At 38.8% G+C, this 16502-nt stretch overlaps 1 protein-coding gene across 1 annotated transcript in view; it reads right to left on the bottom strand.

Annotated features, from left to right (window-relative positions):
- Nucleotides 1-16502, bottom strand: part of MALRD1 (MAM and LDL receptor class A domain containing 1) — a 420915-nt gene that overhangs the window by 279296 nt on the left and 125117 nt on the right. Inside the window, exons 18-19 of the mRNA XM_045007156.1 lie at nt 4044-4131; nt 273-449 (exon numbers count right to left, since the gene is read on the bottom strand). Coding sequence (XP_044863091.1) covers nt 273-449; nt 4044-4131 — 265 coding nt within the window. The remainder of the gene's footprint in view (nt 1-272; nt 450-4043; nt 4132-16502) is intronic.

Here is a 16502-nt window from a genome sequence, read left to right as displayed (position 1 = left end):
ACTAAACACTAAGTGATATAAGCTTTTGAGTAAGTAATTTGAGTTGAAATATAAAGTGTCAAATTCCAGTCCGCACATTGGAAGGTTGAAGATGCATAACATCTCAGATTCCCATACTACAAAGCTGAAGGTTAGTCTTTCTTTGGGGAAGCTTACATGAAGATTAATGCCAGGACATAAATACAGAATAGCAAATAAAGATATGGAATAATTAAATATTTTAATATCTCAGAATTAATGTGTTAGTACAGCATAATAATTAGTTCACTGACCACAAGAGGACTCATCAGACTTATCAGAGCAGTCAGGTCTGAAATCACATCTCTGGATCATCTGGATGCAGTGGCCCGTTTCTCTACAGACAAATTCCTTCTCTGTGCAATTGTTCATAGGGAGTGTTGTAGGAACTGAAGTTCCCGAGGGTGTTGATGAGATAGTTGGCAAATTTCCTTATGAAAAAAATAATTCAGACAATGTCTTTATTCAACAGTTCTTTGATCTCTGCACCTGAACTGTGGCATTGCTGTGAAAATCTCCTCCTATCTAACATCCTTTTATCATCATCTCCTTGCTGTTCGGTCCATTTGAAAAAAAAAAAAAGTTACTTTGACAATCACCTTCCTGTCCCACCACTCTGACTGTGTCATGCCAATTTCCTCTCCAATGGATTCCTTTCTCATCAGGTTTAAGCACCTAATTCCCACAGTCCACTTCCAGCATCTGGCAGTCAGAGGCCAGGGACACCCAGAGCATGGGGTTGTATCCCTGACCGTCTTGGATAATAGCTATTGATGGACCTGTCCTCTATGAACTTATCTAATTCTATTTTAACCCCATTATAGTTTTGGCCTTCACAAAATGCCATGGCAATGAGTTCCACAGGTTGAGTGCTTGTTACCTGAAGAAGTACTCCCTTTTGTTTTCTTTAAATCTGCTGCCTATTAATTTCGTTGGGTGACCTCTGCTTCTTGTGTTATGTGAAGGAGTAAATAATTCCTTATTAACTTTCTCCACATCTTCTCAATCACGTCCCCCATTAGTCATCTCTTTTCCAAGCTGAAACGTCCCAGTCTTTTTAATCTCTCTTCATATGGAAGCTGTTCCATGCCCTTAATCATTTTGTTGCCCTTTTCTGAACCTTTCCCAATTCCAATATATCTTTTTTGAGATGGGGCGACCACATCTTCATGCAGTATTCAAGAGATGGGCGTACCATGGATTTATATAGAGACAATATGATATTTTCTGTCTTATCTATCCCTTTCTTAATGATTCCCAACATTCTGTTAACTTTTTTGACTGCCACTCCAAATTGAGTAGATGTTTTCAGAGAACTATCCACAATGACTCCTAATTTAGATCCTATCATTTTGTATGTATAGTTTGGGTTATACTTTCCAATGTGCATTACTTTGCATTTCTCATCATTGAATTTCACCTGCCTTTTTGTTGCTGAGTCACCCAGTTTTGTGAGATCCATTTGTAATTCTTCTCAGTCTGTTTTGGACTTAACTATCTTGAATAATTTTGTATCATCTGAAAATTTTGCCACCTCACTGTTTATCCCTTTTCCCAGCTCATTTATGATCATCCCACTATTCCTTTTTTTTTTTTGGCCACCTTCAGCCCCCTCTGTTTCTTCATACAAACTCACCACTGTTTGTGTTGGGGCCTTGTCCCCTGAAGCTCTATCATTTGGAACAGACTTCTTAAATCCTTCTGCCTCCCTATCTAGTTTCATTTGTCAGCTGAAGATATTTGCTCCTTTGTCTATATCTCTTAATTTCCCTCCCCCTCCAGCATTGCAGATATTTTTACATTAACTTTGTATCATTTAACTTTATACATTGTTTGTGTGAAAGATGCTATACACAATAAAGTTGTATTGTGCACTATTTAGATTTGATTTTAGAAAAGGGGAAATGATCCATGAAAAAAGCATACAGCATGCAGTACAGTCCTGCTGGACCTACTCATTTTGCCTATAAGAAGTCTGTGCATGTTAAAACTATGTTTGTCTGCATGAGAGTCTAAGATAGCAATTCTAGGAAAATCATTTTGTGCTGAAATGTCTGCTGTTCTTCTGCTTTCTTTTACTACTGTCAGTCAGCTGTCAGACCATATATTACATTTCATTTTCTTCTGCAGCTAACACCAGCCCTCTTGGAAGTTTATTCTTTGTTTGTTTGTTTGTTTTGTTTTTGTTATGAAACACGGTAGGCATGGGATTTTGTAGATGTCTTGGGACACAAGGTATGATGTTTCTGTAGACATTGTACCAAATTAGGTAGTGAAGACTTCAGGCAGACAATAGTATCATTAAAACTGTTTGTGTACTGTAGTGTGTGTTTGACTTCTTTGTTTGACATTGTCAGAATAATGTCTTCATTATATTGATTATACACATATGTATGTGCAGATCTCTGTGTGTGTGTGTGTGTGCGCGTGTGTGTGTGTGTGTGTGTGTGTGTCAGTCAAAAGATGGAATGAATTTTGCTGAGTTAAATTTTAATATATTTACACTGCTTTAGAAGTTTGGTGCTCCTTCAAGAAATCAAATTACCTTGTTGCTGGTTATGGAAAATGAGTTCCTGTGACTGACTTTTAGAGCTGCTGACATTTTTTCCCTCCACCTCTAGATACTGGAACTTCTGTCTTACAGAGCTTATTTTCTAGCCAGTGTCCCCAGGCATCTGAGCACAGTTTCTTCCCCTTACACATCTAACCTGATCTTAGACATTGAGCTGAAGTATCAAGAGGCACTTCCTTTTTCTATACAGTCAGGACTCAGGATACCAGGCATATCTAACATAAGAACGGCCATACTGGGTGTCATAAATATAAAGGGAAGGGTAACCACCTTTCTGTACTTCAGTACAGTACAGAGGCACAAAATCCTTTTCCTGTAAAGAGTTAAGAAGCTCAGGTAACCTAGCTGGCACCTGACCAAAAGGACCAATAAGGGGACAAGATACTTTCAAATCTGGGGAGGGGCAAAAGGCTTTGTTTTGTCTGTTCGTTGTCTGTCTGTTCTGTGTGCTTGCCAGAAACAGATCAAGAAGGCAAGCAATCCAACTCAATTAGAATTAATAAGTAATAATAAGGGAATGTGTTAGCTTACTTTTATTTTGGCTTGTGATTTTCCTTGTCTAGAGGGAGGTTTATCCCTGGTTTTGCCTAGAGGGGAGATCCTCTATGTTCTTGAGTCTTTTGTTATTCTGTAAAGTACTTACCATCCCGATTTTACAGAGGTAATTTTTATCTTTTCTTTAATTAAAATTCTTCTTTTAAGAACCTGATTGTTTTTTCATCGTTTTAAGATCCAAGAGTTTGGGTCTGTGTTCACCTGTAACAATTTGTGAGGATTTATTCTTAAGCCTGCCCAGGAAAAGGGGTGTAGGGGATTGGGGGGATATTTGGGGAGGGCTCCAAGTGGCCCTCCCTAAATATTTGTTTAAATCACTTGGTGGTGGCAGCGTTACCTAATCCAAGGAATAGGGGAGTTTTTAACCTAAGCTGGTAGAAATAAGCTTAGGGGGTCTTCATGTGGGTTCCCACGTCTGTATCCTAAAGTTCAGAGTGGGGAGGGAACCCTGACACTGGGTCAGACAAAAGGTCCATCTAGCCCAGGATCCTGTCTTCCAACAGTGGCCAATGCCAGGTGTTTCAGAGGGAATGAACAGAACAGGTAATAATCAAATCACATTTTCTGCTTTTCACTAATTAGTTTTCCAGATGTCGATTGCCACAATATTTCCTTTCTGTACTCGATAAGCACACTCTTGAACCTGCTTGAGGACATTTCCAGGATATTGCTAGCTAACTGTTACCAGGGGATGGTGAAAGGTTCTGGGTAGCAGGGTTGGACATATGGGAAAACTAGTTGGGATTTGATTGTTAGACAGGAGAGGCAAGATTTGAGCTTCTTTTCATTTTACAGAACAAATTCCTCCACTGACATTATTAACCAAAATGAATCAATTACAAGTCCCAGGGCTCTGGGTGCAAAGAGATTTATAGTTATTTTCTAACTTTGTTCTCACCATTGTAAAGGCTACAGTCTGTAAAGGACAAGTCATCTATTCCAATGTCTCCACAGAAACCGTCTCCCACAGTACCTTCCACCAAGATCTAGGGAAACAATAATTACAAAACCATTTGTCAGCATATACTAGACTTTCACTTTTCATTAGATATTTAATATCAATTGATAGTAAATGGCTCTTCTATGTTTCATGATTTTAAAATGAGCTTAAATTTGTTCTGGTGGAGATACTGTATTTGGTAACACTTCATGAAAGAGACTAATCATTATCAATGCTCTCTGCTGTTCACATTCATCACAGTGAACTATGACATTAATGTGGTTGGTTATACAGTCACATTTAAATCCACTGAAACATTGTGACGTAAAATGATGGCAAGATGGTATAATAAATGGCACACTATGATTAGCTCTTTTAGTAGTTACTGTAATAACATTAATCATATTTATTTTAATAGTTATGTGAAAAAGTTATATACTTTTATGAGAATCCCACTAAACTGAAAATAATTAGATACACAGATATACTCTAGCAAACTTTAAAGAGAGGTACATATTTCATTAAAATAGCAGATACTTGATACATTTACTTCTCATTATCGCCAAAACTTAGAACAGATTAGTATTTAGAATAAACAACAGGCAAGAGAATTAGCTTCTTTCCTTTTGAATGATTCAGAACTGTCAAACACTGTGATGTCACAACCAATACAGTTACGGAGACCCTGTCAGCTTCAATGTTCTTAATTTTAACTTTCCTTTAAAAAATTCCTTACTTCTTATAGAGCTCCCTTAAAATGCTCTCTCTTTTTTTAAAAAATGTACAAGGCTTCCCTGTTTCCCTGTTGGATGTTTATCAAGGTTAGAGCTTGCTGAAAAATGAGAATTTTTTTATTAAAAAAGGGAGAAAAAATTCATCTCAGTTTCCCCCCCCCACAAGGTTTCTGGATCACCCCCATTGTAATGATCCAACACCTCCTTGAGAATCCCCAAAACATTTTAAGTTGTCTTGCAAGGTACAGCTGTCCCTCTGCCCAACTTATGGTTCAATCACACCAAAGATGACTCCTATGAGTGACTGGGTCAATTACTAAGTAATATAGCCCTTGCCACACTTACAGTCCTGGTTTCCTTACTTTATATAGGGAAAGCTAATAACCTGTGTATACCAAGAAAAACATCATAGTTAATTACTGAAATAACATGCACACAGGAATGAGTTTCCACAAAGCCCATGAAATGCTGGTTAAAAACTCAAATGCAAGTCTCAACACATGACATTGGAGCTCAATACCAAGTTCACACAAAGGAACAAAAAATAAGTTGTAACAAGATGCCACAGTACTGCTTCACAGTACTACAAAAACATAATGTTTTTGCAATAATGTCTAAAACTGCAAAAACAGAACATTTATTTCCAAAAATTAATGAACCACAACTCCAAATAAAGTCACCAAAGGCATGTGGTAATTGTGAGGAAGTGTCTTGATTAAATGTCAGTAGCATTTTGAATAAAGCATCCTGGCATCAAATGCCATCTCAGAAATATACATTTGGATATTATGCTTTAATTCTTTTTTTGTCCTATAGTTAATTAGATCTTTTAAAGCATATACAGTTTCCGAAATCAGCACTGCATCTCAAGCAGGCATGGTCCCCAACAACATAGAAAAAAGAATTACGGATGCTTGTTTTTACTCTCTAAAAGAACCACTGTGCTAGATAAATCTCAATATTGATGAAAAATTGTTATAATTAAATTATTATAATTTATTCTTATAATATAGGATCATTATAAACTTGTCTGTGCCTTTACTGAATTTTAAGAGATACCTACTCTTCTGCTATGCCCACAATGCATGGAGAATATAACAATATTACCTTATGGTTTTGGTTGCTTATGTTATTAAATAAGATATTCAAATTAATTAAAGAAATTTCAGGAAGCTTCTACTTTCTATTCCATAGTTAAAAGTCTCATGTGTCAAAGGAAGGTGATACTTCCTTGGCCATGAAACCATGTTTACTACATCCAAGTATGTTTATGAAGACTCTAAAATGCAGCTTTTATAACTACTACTTTGTTTTAATTCTATACTATTTCCATTTTGTACTATGTTTTAAAGTGTTTATTGGTTATTGCAATTTGTGCTTTGTACAAAATACTTAATAGAAGTTTTAATGGCCAGTTGTAAATACTATAAACAACAGGTCATAAATCTAAGGAGAAGTGTAAGGAAAAAAGGCAACAGACAACAAATTGTCTTTATCAAAAAATGTAACACCACTCTGGTCTAAAATATCATTTGGCACAGATATGATTTTTATTTCAAACAACAGACTTTGAAAAATATTTGTCCTGACTTTAGAAGACTGCAAGACTGGGGTGGGGGCGGGAGCATGGGAGAGGTTATCAGAAGCCATAAAACATTAAAGTGGGCTTTCCTACCCAACCCTTTGCAGGAGAAAGCCTCTAATTAAACTTACTCAAAAGGTACTCAAGAATTTTCTGCTCTCCTTAATTTTATAGCACTCATTACAACTCTTCCAGTTGTCTATACAAGCAAGACTGCTAAGAAGAATGAAATCAGAGGACCACCAAACAAACAACCTCAGTGACTTTGCTAAGGGCTTGTGTACACTGGCACTTTATAGCACTGCAACTTTTTTGCTCATGGGGTGTGAAAAAACACCCCCCTGAGCACTGCAAGCTTCAGTGCTATAATGTGCGAGTGTAGACAGTGCCCCAGCACTGGGAGCTATGCCCCTTGTGGAGGTGGTTTTTTTAGAGCCCTGGAGAGCTCTCGCCCAGCGCTGTGCCGTGACTACACAAGCTACGTTAAAACCAGTGATTTCCCTACACCCCCCCCCCCAGTTTTGTGAGCTAGTTACATACCCATTTAGTGACTGTTTGGAAATCTGAATTTAAACTGAAACATTAATACACACTTTAAAAGCTTATACAGTGTATGATAAAATATGTGTATCTGAAAAAGTATAATAATTTGAAAAGTATGAACATAGACTAGCTTCCTTGCTTCCTTATACAGCTGTTTTTTATGCTGTCAGTGCATTCATTTCGGTGATGTTGGCCAACCTAATAATTTCAAATGATGATTTGTAAGCAAAGTCTAAATGAGCTCTCCCTGACAGCTAGTGATGAGCTGGGGGCTAAGGCTTCAGGGCCAGATTATATTTACATTCACACCTAATCTACCTAGGGATCCAGCAAACAGAGCTGTGTTGCCCAAGTGATAGATTTTGGCTGGGGTTGTGTTACAAACACTTGAATGTGGGGGAAGGGGGGATGACATGTTGTTCTTATTGTATGAGTAAAGGGCAGTAGAACTGTACTTAGTCTGTGATGATTGAGGGCATCAAGAGAGAGGGTGGGGACCTGTCCCTCTCCACTGTTTAAAGACAGAGCTGATTAGGCTCCATAGAGAGTCTTTTGTTCTGTTAAGTGACCACTGCAGCTGAATCACTGACAATCAGGTCTAAGTGCTTAGTCCTGTTGTGGGGACAGTGTTCCTGTGGGTACAGTGTTTTTGTGTAAGAGACAACCCAGACTGCACTAGCAGCGAGGTTCCCGCACTGAGAGCTCAGCTGAAATCACTGAGAGCTGGTGGAACCTCAAGAGACCAACTCGCAGAGGTCACAGTGGTAGGTGACAGCAGAAGGTGACTGTGCAGGGCCATTGGCATGCCAGAGTGGTGGAGTGAACGGTGGCACAACGAACAGCCATGGCCAGAGCGAACTGTGCCTTTTTGTCCCCCACCTGGGAGGTGTACTCACGTGAAAGTGAAGTCTGAGTCTCCACTGACCAAGGACAACACCGGTGAGTGGAGTGCGGTGGAGGGAAAAGTGAGGGGCACGTTAAATAACCATTTGTTTGTTGGACTATATTTTAGTCACTTTGCTCCAGAATGCTAGATTTGCGACTGGGAATGGAAACGTATATAAATATGTTTCCCATTGGCCATTATCTTTGAAAAATCATGGTGATCGGGGGAGGTCCCGGATGACTGGAAAAAAGCTAATGTAGTGCCCATCTTTAAAAAACGGAAGAAGGAAGATCCAGGGAACTACAGGCCAGTCAGTCTCACCTCTGTCCCTGGAAAAATCATGGAACAGGTCCTCAAGGAATCAATTCTGAAACACTTAAAGGAGGGGAAAGTGATCAGGAACAGTCAGCATGGATTCACCAAATGCAAGTCATGCCTGACTAACCTAATTGCCTTCTATGATGAGATAACCGGCTCTGTGGATGAGGGGAAAGCAGTGGATGTGCTATTTCTGGACTTTAGCAAAGCTTTTGATACAGTCTCCCACAGTATTCTTGCCAGCAAGTTAAAGAAGTATGGGCTGGATGAATGGACGATAAGGTGGATAGAAAACTGGCTAGATGGTCGGGCTCAACGGGTAGTGATCATTGGTTCCATGTCTAGTTGGCAGCCGGTATCAAGTGGAGTGCCTCAAGGGTTGGTGCTGGGGCCGGTTTTGTTCAATATCTTCATTAACGATCTGGAGGATGGTGTGGACTGCACCCTTAGCAAGTTTGCAGATGACACTAAACTGGGAGGAGTGGTTGATACGCTGGAGGGTAGGGATAGGATACAGAGGGACCTAGACAAATTAGAGGATTGGGCCAAAAGAAATATGATGAGGTTCAACAAGGACAAGTGCAGAGTCCTGTGCTTAGGACGGAAGAATCCCATGCACTGATACAGACTAGGGACCGAATGGCTGGGCAGCAGTTCTGCAGAAAAGGACCTAGGGGTTACGGTGGATGAAAAGCTGAATATGAGTCAACAGTGTGCCCTTGTTGCCAAGAAGGCTAATGACATTTTGGGTTGTATAAGTAGGGGCATTTCCAGCAGATCGAGGGATGTGATCATTCCCCTCTATTCAGCACTGGTGAGGCCTCATTTGGAGCACTGTGTCCAGTTTTGGGCCCCACACTACAAGAAGGATGTGGATAAATTGGAGAGAGTCCAGCGGAGGGCAACAAAAATGATTAGGGGGCTGGAGCACATGACTTATGAGGAGAGACTGAGGGAACTGAGATTGTTTAGCCTGTAGAAGAGAAGAATGAGGGGGGATTTGATAGCTGCTTTCAACTATCTGAAAGGGGGTTCCAAAGAGGATGGATCTAGACTGTTCTCAGTGGTAGAAGATGACAGAACAAGGAGTAATGGTCTCAAGTTGCAGAGAGGGAGGTTTAGGTTGGACATTAGGAAAAACTTTTTCACTAGTAGGTGGTGAAGAACTGGAATGGATTATCTAGGGAGGTGGTGGAATCTCCTTCCTTAGAGTTTTTTAAGGTCAGGTTTGACAAAGCCCTGGCTGGGATGATTTAGTTGGGTTTGGTCCTGCTTTGAGCAGGGGGTTGGACTAGATGACCTCCTGTGGTCCCTTCCAGCCCTGAGATTCTATGATTCTATGAAGATTTTTAAAATGCAGTATTTGCCAAGGTTGTTATCTCACATTGTTGCTATCTTGGGAGGTCATTATGTTGGGGAGTTTCTGTACTAAACATTTTTATTATAATTAATTTTTACATAAGAATGGTCATACTGGGTTAGACCAATGGTCCATATAGCCTAGTACCCTGTCTTACAACAGTGGTCAAGGCCAGGTGCTTCAGAGGGAATGAACAGCACAGGTCATCATCAAGTGATCCATCCCCTGTTGCCCATTCCCAGCTTCTGGCAAACAGGCTATGGACACTCAGAGCATGGTGTTGCATCCCTCTCATCCTGGCTAATAGCCACAGATAGACCTATTCTCCAGGAATTTATCTAGTTCTTTTTAAAATCCTGTTATAGTTTTGGTCTTCAGTTTCACAGCATCCCCTGGCAAAGAGTTCCCTGGGTTGACTTTATATTGTGTGAAGAAATACTTCCTTTTGTTTTTTTATTTCTGCTGCCTATTAATTTCATTGGGTGACTGCTAGTTCTTGTGTTGTGTGAAGGATTAAATAAAATTTCCTTATTCACTTTCTTCGCACCAGTCAAGATTTTGTAGACCTCTATCATATCCCCATTAGTCATCTCTTTTCTAAGCTGAAAATTCCCAGTTACTTTAATCTCTCCTCCTGTTTCATACCCCTCATCATTTTAGTTGCCCATCTCTGTACCTTTTCCAATTCCAATATATATTTTTTAGGATGGGTGACCAGATCTACACACACTATTCAAGGTGTGCACATACCATGGATTTATATAGAGGCAATATGATATTTTCTGTCTTATTATCTATCCCTTTCTTAATGATTCCCAACATTGTTTGCTTTTTGCTGCACATGGAGTGGATGTTTTCAGAGATCTATCCACAATGACTTCAAGATCTCTTCTTTGAGTGTTAACAGCTAATTCAGATGCCATCATTTTGTATGTATAGTTGAGATTGCTTTCCAATGTGCATTACTTTGCATTTATCAACATTGAATTTAATTTGCCATTTTGTTGCCCAGTCACCCAGTTTTGTGAGATCCCTTTGTAGCTCTTCGCAGTCTGCCTGGGACTTAACTATCTTGAATAGTTTTGTATCATCTGCAAATTTTGCCACCTCACTGTTTACCCATTTTTCCAGATGAATATGTTGAATAGGACTGGTCCCAGTACTGACCCTTCAAGGATACCACTATTTATCTCTCTCCATTCTGAAAACTGATAATTTATTCCTACCCTTTGCTTCCCATCTTTTAACCAGTTACTGATCCATGAGAGGAACTTCCCTCTTACCCCATGATGGCTTACTTTTCAAAAGTCAATTTAAATTAAATACTTTTTTTAAAAATTATATATTTTTTTAGAAATCTAGATCTGTTATGTGTTTTGGTGTAACTTGCATTTTCCTTATGTTAAATTTGCATTATCCTAACAAAACATTTACTTTATTCACTTTCTTCACATCAGTCAAGATTTTATAGACCTCTAGCATATCCCCCCTTAGTCGTTTCTTTTCTAAGCTGAAAATTCCCAGTCATTTTAATTTCTTCTCCTGTTTCATACCCCTAATCATTTTAGTTGCCCATCTCTGTACCTTTTGCATTTCCAGTATGTCTATTTTGGGATGGGGTAACCAGATCTGCACATAGTATTCAAGGTGTACATGTGCCATGGATTTATATAGAGGCAATATGATATTTTCTGTCTTATTATCTATCCCTTTCTTAAAAAAGCAAAGGTTTCAGAGTAGCAGCTGTGTTAGTCTGTATTGCAAAAAGAACATAGGCTTTCGTGGGCTACATCCAATGAAGTGGACTGTAGCCCACGAAAGCTTATGCTCAAATAAAATTGTTAGTCTCTAAGGTGCCACAAGTGCTCCTGTTCTTTTTAAAAAAGCAAACAGAATGTTGGGAATCACTGACTGCCGCTGCACACTGAGTGGATGTTTTCAGAGAACTATCCACAATGACTGCAAGATCTTTCTTGAGTGTTAACAGCTAATTCAGACTCCTTCATTTTGTATGTATAGTTGAGATTGTTTTCCAATGTGCATTACTTTGCATTTATCAATATTAAATTTCATCTGCCATTTTTGTTGCCCAGTCACCCAGTTTTGTGAGATCCCTTTGTAATTCTTCGCAGTCTGCCTGGGACTTAACTATCTTGAATAGTTTTGTATCATCTGCAAATTTTGCCACCTCACTGTTTACCCATTTTTCCAGATCATTTATGAATATGTTGAACAGCGCTGGTCCCAGTACCGACCCCTCAGGGATACCACTATTTATCTCTCTCCATTCTGAAAACTGATAATTTATTCCTACCCTTTGTTTCCCATCTTTTAGCCAGTTACTGATCCATGAGAGGACCTTCCCTCTTACCCCATAATGGCTTACTTTTCAAAAGTCAATTTAAATTAAATACTTTTTTTTTAAATTATATATTTTTTTAGAAATCTAGATCTGTTATGTGTTTTGGTGTAACTTGCATTATTCTTATGTTAAATTTGCATAATCCTAACAAAACATTTACTTTATTCATCTCTCTTTTATATATCTCATTGATCCTAACACCCCCCCTGTAAATTCGAACCCCCCCCCTAATTTCAATTCCTGGGGAAACTACTGGTTAAAACGCTGCTGCTGCAGCCAGTGAAGACAACATGGAGAGATGAGACAGTTAGTTCAAGCACAGCTACAAAATGATTATGGTTTATTAAGACAGGTCTCCTTGCTAATTTTGGTCTTAATTTACCAAAGAAGAGCATGCCCACCCGAGCATTCTTAAGCATTCTTAAAGGGAGGCCCACCTCTGTTAAAAGCTCTCCACATCCAGGGAGACATACAGGAAAAAATACAATGGAAATAACAATTGTTTATCATCTGTGTTCTGTTTTGTGATGTTCTGTGTAATATCTTTATTTCTTTCTTTAATAATAAAAGTCATTATAAAGTTGATGATTATTATGCCTGTTTTTAATTATGGTGTCCCTAAGGCATGGCAAAGAATCCTGTGTGATTAAAATTGTGGGAGTCACGTCCACTAAAGGAGCTGGAATCTACCTTAAAATACTGTAAAGGCAAGGAAGAGGATAATGAAGCAGTAGTGAATGGTTAGCCATACTCTTACTACTGGAAAATATACAGATTGAGGGCTGGGGTGAATTACTTTTTTTGCTTTAGATATGCTCCTACATTCCCCTCACAAATATGAGTTTGCATATATTTGATGGTTTAAGGCTTCATTGTGGAGTTACCATAATCCCTGAGTAAAGGGCAGCATGTAGTTGCACTGTTTCAGGGCCCTGCTCCTGCTCCCATTAAAGTTAATAGCAAACTTCCCCTTGACTTCAGTGGTGCAGAATCAAACCCCAGGAGGAGACCAAGGGTCATGTAATCTCCACCAGAGCTTTACCTAGTACAGATTAGTTCCCCTATGCATTAACTCAGCTGCAGTAACCCGGGTATTGGAGGTCAAGCTCCTTCCACACCCTGGTCACGTGAATGGGAAGGGGAATAGTAGCCCATAACCTGTCACCCATTCAGGGGTTTTTGCTCACCTTTATGCCCCCGTCTGAATACGTGTAGGAAAATGCACAATCCTGCCCACATCCACATGAAAATTGCAAGTATAGTTTGCCACTAGGATATCACGTGATTGTAAATAACATTAAATCTTAAAGCACTGTGCAAACATTAAATAAGTAAGATGCTGCTTCCACTCTGATGATGCATATAGTTGACAACATCAAAGAAAGCTATCCAATAAAAAGAACAGGTACAGAAACAGCAATTTATTTATGGAACAATGGTCCTGTAGACAAAACAAGTACTGAGTTGCAAGATGACACTCATTTGTGATTTCTCACTGACTAATTCACTGCATAGTGTTCTAGTTTCTTGGTGAAATTAACTAATGTATGCATGAAAGATTGTTTTTAAAAAAGCATGCTTTTGAAGAGAATATTAATTAATCCAGCATAATGTGTGCCTAAAATGAAAACCTCTAATAAAAAAACCCAACAGAATTATTGCAAGAAAACAAGTCTCCTGTCCTTTCAATGAGGAGCGTTACTTTTCCCCATAACACACATAAATCATATCCTAAATAGTCATCCCATCCTTTTGTTTTCCATTTAACTTAAAACGGAGTCCATGTTACACCTCAATCAGCGTTCTTTAATGCTGGCATTATAAAAAAGGCACCGTGATAGGACAAATCAGGATAGCCATTTTTAGTGAACACCACACAAGAAGGTATACAAGTAACTTGCCAACACTCCAAATTCAGTTGTGTTCAGTTTTAATCCAGTTAGTCAGTCACATGTGCAGCATTTAAATTATAACTTGACAGTGTTTTCTATTTATAAGTTAACAACTGTATCCCAGACTAAAATTCAGGCCAAGGACTGGTGTTTTTATTAGCTCATCATATAGTTAATACTCCGAAAATAAAAATGAGCATTCTGAAAACAATCTTATTATTGTACTTAAATGTGCTGGTGACCTCTGTGCTGTGATTTGCTGCTATAAACCTTGGTCAGCTCAGCTGATGGCTTCTAGCCACAAATTTCCTGCACATACACCCACAAACATGACTTCCTCAAATTCTGAACCCATCTTCACCCTGTCACCCCATACCAGACTTCACCACTGCCCCTTATCCTTGGAGGGAGAATTAGTTCCCTCATCCTACCAAAAGGACTTTATTATTTAATTAAAGGATATTAAATATCCAGGTATAGGAAGTTGCAGGGGACAGTTCTTTGCATGATGACAGTGTGAAAGCACATGTACCTTTTGGGAACAATGGAAATAATCGTCCTTGTTACACCTTGTTGTGATACTGAAAGACCTAATGTACATCTTTCGGTGGACTGTATTCACAGAAAGAGAGCAGGAGTCCTGCAGATTAGCAATGTAAACATAGAAACAGGTTGGGTATTTTCTAAAAAGTGTTTTATCTAGTGAATTTTAACTCAAGATTTTTTTTCCCCTCTGATAATTCACTACCCTAAAGAAAAAATAAAATAAAAATTGAGTTTCTTGGAAGGCTTCTTTAGTTTCTCAGTGACTAGTATCATGGGTCTATACCTTTGTATAAAACATGATTCAAATTAATTCTTTAAAATAATGTGTTTGTTTGGGGAAGTATCTAATAGACATGTTCATTCAATTGTGCCACAGGATCAACCACGTGAGTTCACACAAACTTCACAGTGTAGTTCTAACTCATGTTAAGGATCTGTAATCTATTTGAACCTTTGATTTCTCTACAGGCTTTCTAAAAGAATAGCTGTTCAAAGCACTGAGGTTGTTTTAAGTACTACTCTGTATTTGCCAGTTTAAAAGCGGAAACAGGGTCAGTTTCTGATCTAGTTCTGCAATATATAGCTGGGTCTATGTGAAACCTTTGTAAATGTTTACCACTTTTAAATTAATTTGCCAGCTGAAACTCTGCAAACTGAATATGCTATTATAAAACAATCTGCAGGGAACTTATCTACCATGAAGCTCATTTCACATCTCACTTACTATTTGAATGAGGATAAATAGTTCTGATTTCTCCAGCTCTAAGAACTGCTCACATCCAGCTTGAATCAACTTGCTGAAAGGCAGATCTAAGGATACTCTCTAGGGAAGTGGGAGCCCTAGGTTCAAGTTTTTGCTCCAGAGTTAGGATTCAAACCTGGAACTGCTACATCCTAGGTGAATGCCCTAAGGTTATGAGGAGGGCACCACTACTACCTCCTCCTCTGTTTCTATTAATCTAGCCCTTTGTTTCCTTTGCTTTTCTTAATATATCTGAACCAAAACATTTAGTTTCAGGTCGAACCATCTTTTCCCAACGTTTTCAATTTGCTGAAAATTCCAGAAATAATCAGTTTTTGTTTGACCTGTCAGAATGAAAAAAAAAGTCAGTTATTCACACAGTTCTGTATTTATGTGTGTTGTTGGATCAGCACCAGAGTGCTCAAGCCCACAACGCACAAAATATAGCTCAAGTTATAGAACTTCTTTAATGGTGTTAAATTTGCAAATGAATTTTAGTTCTGCAGTTTCTCTTTGAAGTCTGTTTTTGAAGGTTTTTTTATTCAAGTATGGCTACTTTTAAATCTGTTATAGAATATCCAGGGAGATTGAAGTGTTCTCCTACTGGCTTTTGTATGTTACCATTCCTGATGCTTGATTTGTGTCCATTTATTCTATAGAGACTGTCCGGTTTGGCCAATGTACATGGCAGAGGGGAATTGCTGGCACATGATGGCATATATAACATAAGTAGATGGGCAGGTGAATTAGTCCCTGATGGTGTGGCTGATGTGGTTGGGTCCTCTGATGGTGTCGCTATGGGGACAGAGTAGGCAACGGGGTTTGTTACAGGGATTGGTTCCTCGGTTAGTGTTTCTGTGGCGTGGTGTGTAGTTGCTGGTGAGTATTTGCTTCAGTTTGGGGAGATGTCTGTAAACAAACTAAAATTCATTTGCAAATTTAACACCATTAATTTGGGCTTGAATAGGGACTGAGAATGGCTGGTTCACTACAAAAGCAACTTTGCCTCTCCTGGAATTGACACCTCTTCATCAATTATTGGGAATGGACTACATCCACCCTGATTGAATTGTCCCTGTCAACACTGGTTCTTCACTTGTGAGGTAACTCCCTTCTCTTCATGTGTCAGTATAATAAGCCTGCATCTGTAATTTTCACTCCATGCATCTGAAGAACTGGGTTTTTTACCCATGAAAGCTTATGCCCAAATAAATCTGTTAGTCTTTAAGGTGCCACTGGACTCCTTGTTGTTTTTCTCACCCTATTGTATTTACACTGTCAAGAATATAATTGAATAGAAGAAAGCTGGTGCCTACAAACTAGAAGAGTCATATTTAGGTAAAACTCTATGAACGACTCAATGGCAAATACAACAAGGAGTCCTTGTGGCACCTTAGAGACTAATAAATTTATTTGGGCATAAGCTTTTGTGGGCTAAAACCCACTTCATCA

This window comes from Mauremys mutica, chromosome 2 (genome assembly GCF_020497125.1).
Source record: "Mauremys mutica isolate MM-2020 ecotype Southern chromosome 2, ASM2049712v1, whole genome shotgun sequence".
Taxonomy (NCBI): domain Eukaryota; kingdom Metazoa; phylum Chordata; order Testudines; family Geoemydidae; genus Mauremys; species Mauremys mutica.
Note: the sequence above shows the minus strand (reverse complement) of the source record. Positions and strands in the feature narration are given on the sequence as shown.